General features: G+C 37.9%; 1 protein-coding gene across 1 annotated transcript in view; it reads left to right on the plus strand.

Annotated features, from left to right (window-relative positions):
• Window positions 1-13,389, plus strand: part of CEP89 (centrosomal protein 89) — a 215,418-nt gene that overhangs the window by 194,291 nt on the left and 7,738 nt on the right. Inside the window, exon 18 of the mRNA XM_077132246.1 lies at window positions 888-1,057. Coding sequence (XP_076988361.1) covers window positions 888-1,057 — 170 coding nt within the window. The remainder of the gene's footprint in view (window positions 1-887; window positions 1,058-13,389) is intronic.

The raw sequence follows: 13,389 nt of genomic DNA on the forward strand, positions 1-13,389 counted from the left end.
AACTGCAGGGTATAAAGGAAGAGAAAATGGTTAAATAAAAATAAGTGAAAATATAGAATAGTTAACAAATAAGGTATATTTTTGTATATACAGAGAACAGTAAAAAAAAAAATGATCATATAGATTGGCCACAAACAAAACATACATTTATTAATCATAAAAACAAAAAATAGAAATTAATAAACAAAATCAGAAAGCAAAAATGTTCTTTCACCTGGAAATGTAAAACCCATGTACTAAATAATTACTGGGTCTGAGGGCAAATGTGAACCGAATTTCAGAATATCTAAAATAAAATTGATGAAAGCATTACATAGACTCTTTTGTGGCAACAGTTTTAGAAATGCTCAGAAGGAAATTCATAACTTTAAATACCTAATACCTTAGATATTTGAAATTAATAAAAATGAAAGCAGGAAATAAAATGAATTAGACTTTTACTCAGTCATCTGTTTGACTATAGAGAGCAACAGACTTCGTCAGGCCTGACCTGCAGCTTCCTTGGGAAATTAAAGTGTCAGCTTTAGTTCTTAAGTTACTAGCTATCTAAGGGGTAAAAATTATTCTAGAGGAAAAATGCAAAAGCAGATTCATTTGTGAAAACATCCTGTTCATTATGTAATGGTGATATTTTATGTTTTTATTTTGTTTATAGCAAATTTAAAAAGATAAGGCATTATACAATTTAGAAGTTGGTTTTATAGTACCTAAAGTTCATGTATCACTTTTTATGACGTTCATAATCCAAAATTGCCCTTCTGGATCAGACTTATTTTGTATTTGCTCAATTTTGTGGCCTCTAATAGCCTAAGAAGTAGGTAGAGGTGCTATCCCCCTGGGTACCTGGTGGTGCCCCCTTGCTCACTCGATCTCTCTTTCTCCCCTAGGGGTACAAAAAGCAGGCAGCACTGAAGCTGGGGAACATCAGTCACCGCCTTACAGAGCAGCAGGAGGACTTTGCTGGCAAGACAGCTCAATACAAGCGCGAGATGAGGCACCTGCATCGGCTGCTGCAGGACAAGCAGGAAATCCTGGAGGAAGCATTGCAGCGGAAAAGGTGTGGTCGCCAAGCTCCCTGTCACAGGCCCATACCATGTATTTGTTCTTGGAGTGGCAGAATTTTCTAGTAAAGCTCTCTAGGCCTGTTTCTTTTGTTTTATTGGTTACTTTTGATTTTACATTTTAGTTTTATGTGGATTTAATATTGGTGTTGATTTTCATTTGCTCCTCATTTTCTTTCTTCTCTCTTTTTAAAATCCTGTTTGGTTTTTTAAAGAAACCCAGTCCTCAAAGTGTCTTCCCTCTTTCCTCCTCTTTTCCGTCTCTTTGATTTTTCATTTTACTAAATTTTCTTGGCATATTTCTTGAACAATTTGGTGGTATTAAGTATGTTCACAGTGTTGTGCTGCTATCACCACCATCCATTGCCAAAACATTTTCATCCTCCAAACAGAAATCTGTACCCATTCAGCAACAGCAGCCCCACTCTCCTTTCCCCAGCCCCTGGTGACCTCTTTCCTTTCTGTCTCTATGAATTTGCTTGTATTAGATATTTCTATAAGGAAATCATACCATGTTAGTCCTTTTGTAGCTGGCTTATTTCACTCAGCATCATGCCTTCAGTGTTCATTCTGGCAGTAGCAAGTCAATGCCCTCTTCCACTGCCAGAGCAGTGTCAGAGAAAGGTACCTAAATAGAGGGTTTAGATAAGATGCAGAGTCTCATTAAATAACCCCCCAAATGCCCAAGATACAATTGAAAGTTACATGTCATACCCAGAACCAGGGAAATCTTAACCTGAATGAAAAAAAGACAATAGATGCCCACACCAAGATGACAGAGATATTAGAATTATCTGACAAATATTTTAAAACGGCCACATAAAAAGAACAATTATGGGAAATCAGGTCATCAAGATGGCTGCCAAAGACATCCCTGGGAATGTTTCCCCTTAGGGAATTTAAATAAAAGGGGAGATGGATACTACTTACTTGAATCTGGAGGATGATAGTCACTAGACAAAGCCTCCACAGACACTCAGTTGAAGGAAAAAATAACCACAAAGTATAAACCATACCAAAAAGATAGGGGAGCAGTGTGGGTTTGCCAGTCTATACCACTCCCCCAACCTCAGTCCTGCATGGCTTAAGAGACACACAGAGGCAGTGCTCCAGCCTAGGCGCTTCCTGCCATGGCCATTGACCACAGAGCCACCCAGGGCAGCAACATAGAGTCCTACACGCATTCAGGCATGGGAACACAAGGCCACATGGTCCCACAGCAGGACCCTAGTGGTTGGCATGCATGCACATACAGAGTGGTCCCCTGGAATCAGAGTGACATGTGGTGGAACTGTCCACAAGCTTATGCAAACTCATAGCCTGGTCCTTAATTGCTGGTATACCTAAATGAAGAAATCAGGTGTTTTGAACACTGACTCCATCTGGCTCTGTCGGTCGGGATCCCATAATGTGGAAGTTACTGGAGGAGGGAAAACGACGTGAAAAGGGGAAACTGAACTGCTGTAAGGCAGGATGGACCCAGGGCTGAAAGCTGGAGTGAAGAGGTGGCCCAGATCATGGGAAAAAAGCTGAGTGAGTCATAGCCACTGGGAAGGATAATTTGAATATAAGAAAACAGAATATCCTCGGAATCTGGAAGAGAAATAGAGGAGAAGAAATGCTTTCCTGGAGGGAAACAGTAACACATAATAGAGTAATCTTAAAAGTTGCTACATATGTCCAGGACAAGGGGCAGGTACAGAAGGACCTGAGAAAATTCTAATGTTAACACAGGCTGCTCTAAAGGTTCAGTATACATAGGACCAAGCTTGAAGCCAATCTACATTAAAACCCTGGCCAAGAGAAACTAACTTCCGCAATTGGCACACCAAAACAGTCAAATACCCAGACCATCAACAAAAGATTGCAAGCCATACAAAGAAGCAGGAAGAGATGACTTATTCAAAGGAACAGATTAAAATGTCAGAGAACTTACAGACAGTGAAACAACTCATCAAAGATGTTCTGTCAAATTTCCTAAGTCAATTTAAGGAGCCAAAGGAAGACAATGTGTGAGCAAAAAGAATTAGAAAGTTTAAAAAGGAGCATAGCAGAATTTAACAGGAGTTAAAAACAATAATGGAGATTAAAAATGCACTAGTTTGATTCCCGGACCATGCACCACCACCCCTCCAAAAAAATACACTAGAAGCATTCAGTGGTAGATTTCCAGGCAGGACATGACATCCAGGGGTGAAAGTCTCCCTGGTGGCATGGGAGATGACTCCCAAGATTAGTCTGGCCCTGGCACCATGGGATCAGCAATACCATCCTGACCAAAAGGGGGAAAGAAGTGTAACTAATAAAGTATCAGTGACTGAGAGAGTTCAAACAGAGTTGAGAGGGTACTCTGGAGGTCACTATTACACAAACTTCAGTTAGACATTGCTTACCAAACCAACCAAAAACCATTCCAGCCAATCCTAAAGAATATCTAGGGCAATATATAAGATTCTACAAAGGTTCCATGCACCAAGGTAACTTTCCAGAAACCTACAACCTCCAGAAGGGTCCCTGGACCAGATAAGTCCTGAAATCTATAGGGGCCAGCCTCTGCAGAACATCAGCTAGTTCTGTCTCCCTACCCCATATTATTGACAGCCCCTTCTAATATGAGAAAGTTAGAATAGGCATAGCCCAAATACCCCTAAAGAGTGGAATAGAACGATCCAAGGTGATGGTAGAGTTATACAGAAAAGGAAGGGTTTAAGAAATGAGTATGATTGCTGAATCATTATATTGCCATTTCTTTTAGTCTCCAGTGTCTTAGAGAACCTAGAAATAAAAACATAAAATTATGGAATTGTAACCTATACAAAATTCTGAAATCTGTTCTAAACTAATTGTTGTGTTGTGCTTTGAAATTTATTGCTTTTTTTTTTTGTATATTTGTTATTTTTCACAAAAAAGGAAAAAAAGCCAATTGTGATGATTAAAAAAATATTTATCCCTTCTAGCCTCCAATGTTCTGGAGCAGCTAGAAGGAAAAATCTGAGATGATGGTATGGTAGCCCATGACAAATTCTGGGATCTGTCCTGTAACTACTTGTTAAAGAGTGCTTTGAAAACTATTGCTTTTTTCTTTCTTTGCTTTGTATATATGGTGTATTATACAAAACAGAAAGAGTGAGCAGAGCCTAAAAGTCACGTCCAGAGGACTTCTTTTGTTGCTCAGATGTGGCTTCTCTCTCTCTCTAAGTCCAACTCCGCAAGTGAAACCTTTGCCCTACCCTCTTCATGGGACATGACATTCAGGGGTGAAAGTCTCCCTGGCGGTGTGGGAGATGACTCTCAGGGATGGCCCTGGCCCTGGCACTGTGGGATCCACAACGCCATCCTGAGCAAAAGGGGAGAAGAAGTGTAACAAATAAAGTATCAGTGGCTGAGAGTTCAAGTAGAATCGAGAGGCTACTCTGGAGGTTGTTCTTATACAAGCTTTAGTTAGACATTGCTACCTATCATAACTTGCCAAACCCCAACCAAATCTATTCCTGCCAATCCTAAAGAATACCTACGGCATTATATAAGATTCTACAAAGGTTCCATGCACTAGGGGAACTTTCCAGAAACCTACAACCTCCAAATGAGTACATGGACCAGATAAGTCCTAAAACGCAGAGGGCCCAGCCTCTCCAGAACATCAACTAGTTCCATCTCCCTATCCCATATTATCAACAGCCCTTTTCAACATGAAAAAGTTAGAATGGGCATAGCCCAAATACCCTTAAAGAGTGGGAGAAAGATCAAAGCCAATGGTGGAGTTATACAGAGAAGTTAGTATTTAACAAATGAATATGATTGCTGAGTCATTATACTGATATTTCTTTTAGTGTCCAGGACCTTAAAGCAGCTAGAAGTAAAACCTAAAATGTGAAACTGTAACTCATACCAAATTCTGAAATCTATTCTACAACTGATTATTACAATGTACTTTGAAATTTATTGCTTTTTTGTATATGTTATTTTTCACAAAAGAAAAAAAAAGGAGATAACAGAGAAGATAGGACTTAACAAATGACTGTTCTTGCTGAATCATTATATTGATATTTCTTTTGGTCTCCAATGTCTTGGAACAGCTAGAAAAAAAGGGAAAAATTGTGGAACTGTAACCCATACCAAACTTTAAAATCCGTTCTATAACTACTTGTTAAAATGTACTTGGAAATTTATTGCTTTTTTATATATGTGTTATATTTTACAATTTAAAAAAAGTGAGCAGAACCTCAGGATCCTGTGGGACACCATGAAGTATACCAACATATGCGTTATACAAGTCTCAGAAGGACAGGAGGAAAAGGGGCAGAAGGAATGTTCTAGTTTGCTAGCTGCCAGAATGCAACACACCAGAGACGGATCAGCTTTTAATAAAAGGGGATTTATTTTGTTGGTTCTTCAGAGGATAGGCAGCTAACTTTCCACTGAGGTTCTTTCTTATGTGGAAGGCACAGGATGGTCTCTGCTGGTCTTCTCTCCAGGCTCCTGGGTTCCAACAACTTTCCCCGGGTTAACTTCTTTCTGCATCTCCAAAGGCCTGGGCTGAGCTGCAAGTGCTGAGATGAGGAATGCCAAGCTGTTTAGCTTTGCTACATTGCGATCTCTCATTTACGCACCAGCCAATTAAGTCAAACGTCAGTCATTGCAGCAGACAGGCCTCCTAGCCGACTGCAGATGTAATTAGCAACAGATGAGGTTCACGTACTATTGGCTTATGTCCGCAGCAACAAGACTAGGTATGCTCACCTGGCCAAGTTGACAACTGAATCTAACTAACACAAGGAATATTTCAGGAAATAATCACACCAAATTTCCCAAATCTTACAAAAGATATACATATCCAAGAAGTGCAACAAACTCTAAACAGGGTAAGTATTACTAGACCTACTCCAAGATGCATATTAATGAAAATATCAAAATATCAAAAGCCAAAGATACAGAATTCTGAAAGCAGCAAGAGAAAAGCTAGTTGTCACATACAAGAGATCTTCAATAAGACTAAGTACCAATTTCTCATAAGAAACCATGGCAGCAAGAAGATAGGGGCAAGATATATTTAAGATATATAAAGAAAAAACTGCCAGCCCAAAACTCTATCCAGCAAAATTTCTCTCAAAATTGAGGAAGAGTTTAAGACATTCACAGATAAACAAAAAATGCAATAGTTTCCATCACCAAGAAGATCAGCCCTATAAGAAATGCTAAAGGGAGTTCTTCAGCTTGGATCAGTGTGAAGAAATAAAGATCTCCAGTAATCCAGATAAAAGTAAAACCCAATAGTATGGTATGCTGGTTTGAAAGGATGTATGGACCCTAGAACAGCCAGGTTTTAATCAAAATCCCATTTCATAAAATGGCAGAATAATCCCTATTCAGTGCTGAATGGTTGAATCTGTAATTAGATCATCTCCCTGGAGATGTCTCCCAATCAAGAGTGGTTGTTAAGCTGGATTAGGGGAGATGTGTCTCTGCCCATTTGGGTGGGTCTTGATTGGTTTACTGGAGTCCTATAAAAGAGGAAACATTTTGGAGAATGAAAGAGATTCAGAGAGAGCAGAGCAGAACGACATAGCTACGAGAAGCAGAGTCCACCAGCCAGTGACCTTTGGAGATAAAGAAGGAACATGCCTCCTGGAGAGCGTCATGAAACAGGAAGCCAGGATAAGAAGCTAGCAGATGATGCAGTGTTCGCCATGTGCCTTTGCAGATGGGAGAGAAACTCTGACTGTGTTCACCATGTGCCCTTCCACTTGAGAGAGAAACCCTGAACTTCATCAGCCTTCTTGAACCAAGGTGTCTTTCCCTGGATGCCTTAGATTGAACATTTCTATAGACTTGTTTTAATTGGGATATTTTCTTGGCCTTAGAACTGTAAACTAGCAACTTATTAAATTTCCCTTTTTAAAAGCCATTCTGTTTCTGGTACATTGCATTCCAGCAGCTAGCGAACTAGAACTGATGGTATCCTCAGTTTGTAACTTTACTTTTTATTTCCTATAAGATTTAGAATGCAGTTGACTAAGAAATAATCATATTTTCATGTTGTGGACACTCAAAAAAAGATAATGTGTGACCAATAAGCATAAATGGGGAAAATGGTAAGGTATAGGAGAAGAGACTGTATGCTATTGAAGTTAAAGTGTTATCTTTTTGAACTAGTAGGTTATCTTTTTGAATTAGTAGGTTATAGACTTTGTTTTTAATACAAAGCCCAGGGTAACCATAAAGAAAGTATTTAAAATATATCCAGTAACAGAAATAAGAAAGGGGTCAATCAGTAACATCACAAAAGACCAAATGAATACAAAAGAAGATTGCAGTAAAAAAAGAGAGGGACAAAAAAAGATATAATATGGGGAAATGGGGGAGTGGGAACATAGTTTTATGCTATTAAAGTTACAGATATTTAACTTTATTATAATGAGACTGTTATAGATTTAGGATGTTAAATTTAAGTGTGATGATAACCACAAAGGATCAGAGAATATGAAGACTCATAGAGATAGAAAGTAGTGTACAGGTTACCAGGAGTGGGGGTGGGTGAGATGATGGGAGTTAATGCAAAATGAGTATAGGGTTTCTGTTTGGGTTGAAGATAAAGTTCTAGAAATGGATGGTTGAGAGGGTACTGCAACATAGTAAATGTGATAAACCCTACTGAATGGTATGCCTGGGAGAGGCTGCGATGGGAAACTTTATGTTGTGTATATGTTTCCACAATCAAAAAAAAGAGAGAAACTAAAGAGATAATGACAATTAAATGCAGTACATGGCACTGGATGAGATCTAAGAATAGAAGAGAAAAGGCTCAAAAGGACTTTATTGGGATATGAGGAAAAAATGGAATATAAAATATAAGCTTTATATCAATGTTAAATTTCTTGCACTTGAGGTGATTACATAAGTGAATGTCCTTGTTCACAGGAAATGTGTGTATATTATGTATTCAAGGATTATAATGTGTGCAGCCTGCTCTCAAATGTTAACATAGAGTACAAAGATATGTAGAAAGAATGATATGGAAAATGGTGACAAATGTTAAAATTGGTGGATCTGGGTATTTGGGGTGTAGAGGTGTGTTGGAGTTCTCTATATGGGATTTTCATTGTTTTTGTAAGTATCTTGGTAAGTTTGAAATTATTTCAAAATTAAAAGTTTTTTTCAGAGCAATTACAAACCCTTTTGAAACAAATGAAAATTTAGACAGCCTCAGAAAAGAAATAGTTCTCAGCAAAGAAATAGAAGCTATACAGAGGAACATAAAAATATTATAACTTACGAATACAAAATAAAATATTGGATGGGCTCAATAGCAGAATGGAGGAACGAAGGAAGGAATCAATAAACTTAAAGATAATAAAAGTTACCTAATCTGAACAACAGAGAGAGAAGAAAACTGTGTTAGTTAGGGTTCTCTAGAGAAACAGAATCAACAGGGAACACTTGCAAATATAAAATTTATGAAAGTGTCTTACGTGACCGTAGGAATGCAGAGTCCAAAATACACAGGGCAGGCTGCGAAGCCGATGACTCCAATGGATGGCCTGGATGAACTCCACAGGAGAGGCTCACCAGCCAAAGCAGGAATAGAATCTGTCTCCTCTGAGTCTGATTTTCAGAGATCTCAAGTCTATGGCTACAGGAAATAAAATTTTCCTTCAGGATACTCATAGAAACCTCTACATCTTTCAGATGGCACTTAAGCTTCTTGTTTGAAGCCTTAAGCCCATCCCTTTCACCCTTTAATGTAGACAGTGTATCTAACAACAACCAACCAACATCTCTATAACTCTTATTTCTACAAAACTCTGTAAAGGTGTCAAAAACATTATCCCCCAGAGTCTGGCTTCGTACCAGTGAAGCATTAGGAGAATCGAATGATGATATTTTGACTATCTCCTTTGCCAACTCAGTCCATGGATTGGGAGTGTCATTCTGATTACGAGAATCAGAGTCCTTAGTGTCTCTGAGCCCAGTCAGAGTAGAAAACCATTCATAAAAACCCATTTTTAAGATTCTGTTCCTTAAGAACCACTCCTGATACCATAACTTGGCCAAGTTGACACCTGTCCCTAACCATGACAGAAACTAAACATTTTTAAATGAACAAAGCTTTAGGAACCTGTGAGACTGTAAAAAAAGATCTAACATTCATATCATCAGAGCCCCCAGAAGGGGAGGAGATAAAGGATGTACTTGACAAAATCATGGCTGAAAACTTCCCAAATTTGGCAGAAGTTGTAAACCTACAGATTCAAGAAACTGAGGGGACCTCAACCAAGATAAACCCAAAGAAATCTACCCCAAGACACATCACAGTCCAGATTCTGAAAACTAAAGGCAAGTAAACAATCTTGAAAGCAGTGAGAATGAAAGAAGACTTTACCTTTAGGGGAAGGCAATTCTAATGAGAGCAGATTTCTTATTGGAAATCATGGAAGCCAGAAAGAAATGGCACATTTTTCTTAGGCTGAAAGAAAAAACTGAAAAGGGTAATGATATGATATATGATATGGTATAATTAATATAATATAATCCTATATCCAGTGAAAATATTCTTCAAAAATGAAAGGAAAATCAAGATGATGGAAAATTTTATCACCAGCATACCTGTTGATAAATCCCTAAATAATCATTAAGGAAAGTTCTCTTCTTTAAAGAACAAAAAAAGAAAGTGCTGGTTTGAAAGTGTTGTGTGCCCCAGAAAAACCATGTCCTTTAGTCCTGATTCAACACTGTAAGGTGGAAACCTTTTATTAGATTGTTTCCATGGAGATTGACACATCTAATTATGGGTGTGGCCTTTTGATTAGATGGAGATGTGACTCTGTCTTTCAAGGTGGGTGTTGATTAGTTTACTGGAGTCCTTCAAAAGAGGGAACATTTTTGAGAAACCTCAGATGAAGACACTGGGAAAACAGTTCCTTCAGAACCGACAGAAATGCAGATATTTGGAGATGCTTATATGCTGACAGAGCACACGCCTAGACATGGATGTTTGGAGATGCAGAGCCCAACAGACTTCGCCATATGCCTTCCCATGAGATGCTAAGCAAGCCAGAGCCCAGAGTTGTATCAAATGGTTTTCTGCATCAATCCATCATATTAACAGATTAAAGTAGAAAAATCATTTTTCTGCATCAGTTGGTACAGACACAATCCAACACTTCATGATAAAAGCTTTCAGAGAAATAGTAATAGAGGAGAATGTCCTCAGACTGATAAAAAGCATCTATCAAAGCCCTACAACTAACATTATTCTTAATGGTGAAAGACAGAATGCTTGTCCCCTACGATCTGGAACAAGACAGGAATGTCTTCTTCTACGTCTCTTATTCAACATAGTGATGGAAATTCTAGCCAGTGTAATAAGGCAAGAAAAGGAGATAAAAGCATACAGATCAAAAAGTAAAAAATAATCTGTCCCTCTTTACAGATGACGTGATGACGTATGTTGGAAATCTCAAGACATCTGCCAAAAAACTTCTAGAACCAGTAAGTGAGTTTAGCAAGGTTGCAGGATATAAGATAAACAAAAAATCAGTTGTATTTCTATACACTAGGAATGAATACTGAGCATCTAAATTTAAGGCAGAATATCATTTACAATCACTTTTTTTTTAACTTTTTTACTGTATAATATAACATATACACAAAGCAAAAAAAAAATAAAAAAGCAATTATTTTCAAAGCACTCTTCAACAAGTGGTTACAGGATAGATCCCAGAGTTTGTCATGGGCTACCATACAATCCTCTCATATTTTTCCTTCTAGCTGCTCCAGAATATAGGAAGCTAGAGGGCTTAAATATTTTTTTATCATCACAATTGATTTTTCCTTCCTTCTTTTTTTGTGAACAATAACATATATACAAAAAAGCTATAAATTTCCAGGCTCAGCACCACAATTAGTTGTAGAGCATATTTCAGACTTTGATATGGATTACAATTTCACAATTTTAGGTTTTTACTTCTAGCTGCACTAAAATACTGGAGACTAAAAGTGATATCAATTTAATGGTTCAGCATTCATATTCATTTGTTAAGTCCTATCTTCTATGTATAATTCCACCATCACCTTTGATCTTTCCATACCTCTCTTTGGGGTTGTTTGGGCTATGGCTATTTTAAATTTTTGATATTGGAAAGGTCTGTCACTAATATGGAGTAGGGAGATGGAACTCTCTGATGTTCTGGAGAGGCTGGGCTAGGTTTCAGGACTTATCTGGACCAGGGCCCTATCTGGGTTTCAAAGAATATGTGTGGTTCTAAAATATAGACACTGTTCTGAATTACTTTAACCCCAACCTGTTTGGCTTCTTATCTCTAAATATCAGGTTATATATATGTAAAACAGCCTCTCAAAATACAGAAATAATAATTGCCACTACTGACTTAATGTGTCTGCTCTAAAAGCTTACAGTCTAGGCCCCTGTTTTCTTTTTTTTTTTTTTTTTTTTTTTTTTTTTTTTTTAAGACAGAGAGAAGGAAGGAAGGATAGAAGGAAGGAAGGAAGGAAGAAAGGGAAACATTTTTTCTTGTTTTATTGTATTTTGTTTTTCCGTTTTTTGTTACATGGGCTGGGGCCGGGAATCGAACCGAGGTCCTCCGGCATAGCAGGCAAGCACTTTGCCCGCTGAGCCACCGCGGCCCGCCCGGCCCCTGTTTTCTTATAAGCATTTTATAAAGGTAACCATTCCGTTGTTGTTTTTTTGTTTCTGACTTATTTTGTCTCACCAAATGTCCCACATGTTCATTCATATTGTTGCATGCCTCACAACATTGTTCCTTTTTGTAGCAGCACAGCCTTCATTCATAAGTATACACCATCGTTCGCCAGTCTACTTCGTCTGTGCATCCTTCAGCCACCTGCATTCATCAGGCATCAAGTCCATAGTCCATCAAAATTCTCAATTTTAGATAATTTCGTTGTTCCCAAGAGACAGAAAACCAACAAATATACCCTCACCAAATAGGAAATCTCAACCTCCTCTTAACTCTTGTCCCTCACCCATCATTTACCTTTGCTGTTGCTGTGATAGTGCTGATGGTTTCCTTTTGAACATAGCTCATAGCATGCAATAGCTGTTTTCCCCCTGTACCATGGACTTAAACACTCTTTATACAAGAATCATATCTTTGAAGTAATTTTTATGAGAACTCATTCATATTTCTAGTGTAAGTCAGTGAAACACGTAGGTCTATGCAACCCCTTTCAATCTTGTTCATCTTCAATATGGTAATTACATCTAGACCCTCTAAAGAATCGCCTTCGCTCCCATCTATTCCCTTATATTGGAGTTCATCCTCATTAGCTAATGGTTCACCCATCTCTAGCTTCTATGGAACTGTTTTCCCAGCATCTTCATCTGTGTCTAAGTCCCTATCTTCTGTATTATAAGCCTCTGATTATACCTTTAAACTGCTCATAAAAGTAGACTCATACTGTATCTATCCTTTTGTGTCTGGCTAACTTCACTCAGCATTATGTCCTCAAGGCTCATCCACTGTGGCTTTATAATAGGTTTTAAAGTCAGGGATTGTTAATCCTCCCACTTCATCTTTCTTTTTTAGGATGCTTTTAGCTATTCAGGGTCTCTTTCCCTTCCAGATGAATTTGGCAGTTAGCTTTTCCAGATCTTCAAAGTAGGTTGTTGAAATTTTGATCAGTACTGTGTTGAATCTGTAGATCATCTTGGGAAGAATTGACATCTTAACTATATTTAGCCTTCCTATCCATGAGCACAGAATGTCTTCTACCTATTTAGATCTCCTTTGATTTCTTTTAGCAATGTTATATAGTTTTCTGTGTACAAGTCCTTTATGTCCCTAGTTAAGTTCATTCCTAAGTATTTGATTCTTTTAGTTGCTATTTTGAATGAAATTTTTTCCTTAACTGACTCTTCAGCTAGCTCATTGCTTGTGTATAGAAATGTTACTGATTTTTGCACATTAATTTTATATCCTGCCACCTTTCTGAATTTGTTTATTAGCTCATGGAACTTTGCTATAGATTTCTCAGGATCTTCCAAGTATAGTATTATATCACCTGAAAACAATGAGAGTTTTACTCCTTCCTTTCCAATTTGGGTGCCTTTTATTTTTTTGTCCTGCCTGATTGCTGTAGCTAGATGTTGAATAATAGTGGTGACAGTAGGCATCCTTGTGTTGTACCTGACCTTAGAGGGAAGGCTTTCAGTCTCTCTCCATTGAGTACAATGCTGGCTATCGGTTTTTCATATTGAGGTACTTACTTTTGATTCCTATTTTTTGGAGTGTTCTGATCAGAAAAGGATGCTGAATTTTGTCAAATGCTTGTACAGCATCAATCAAGA

Source organism: Tamandua tetradactyla, chromosome 16 (genome assembly GCF_023851605.1).
Source record: "Tamandua tetradactyla isolate mTamTet1 chromosome 16, mTamTet1.pri, whole genome shotgun sequence".
NCBI classification, from domain to species: domain Eukaryota; kingdom Metazoa; phylum Chordata; class Mammalia; order Pilosa; family Myrmecophagidae; genus Tamandua; species Tamandua tetradactyla.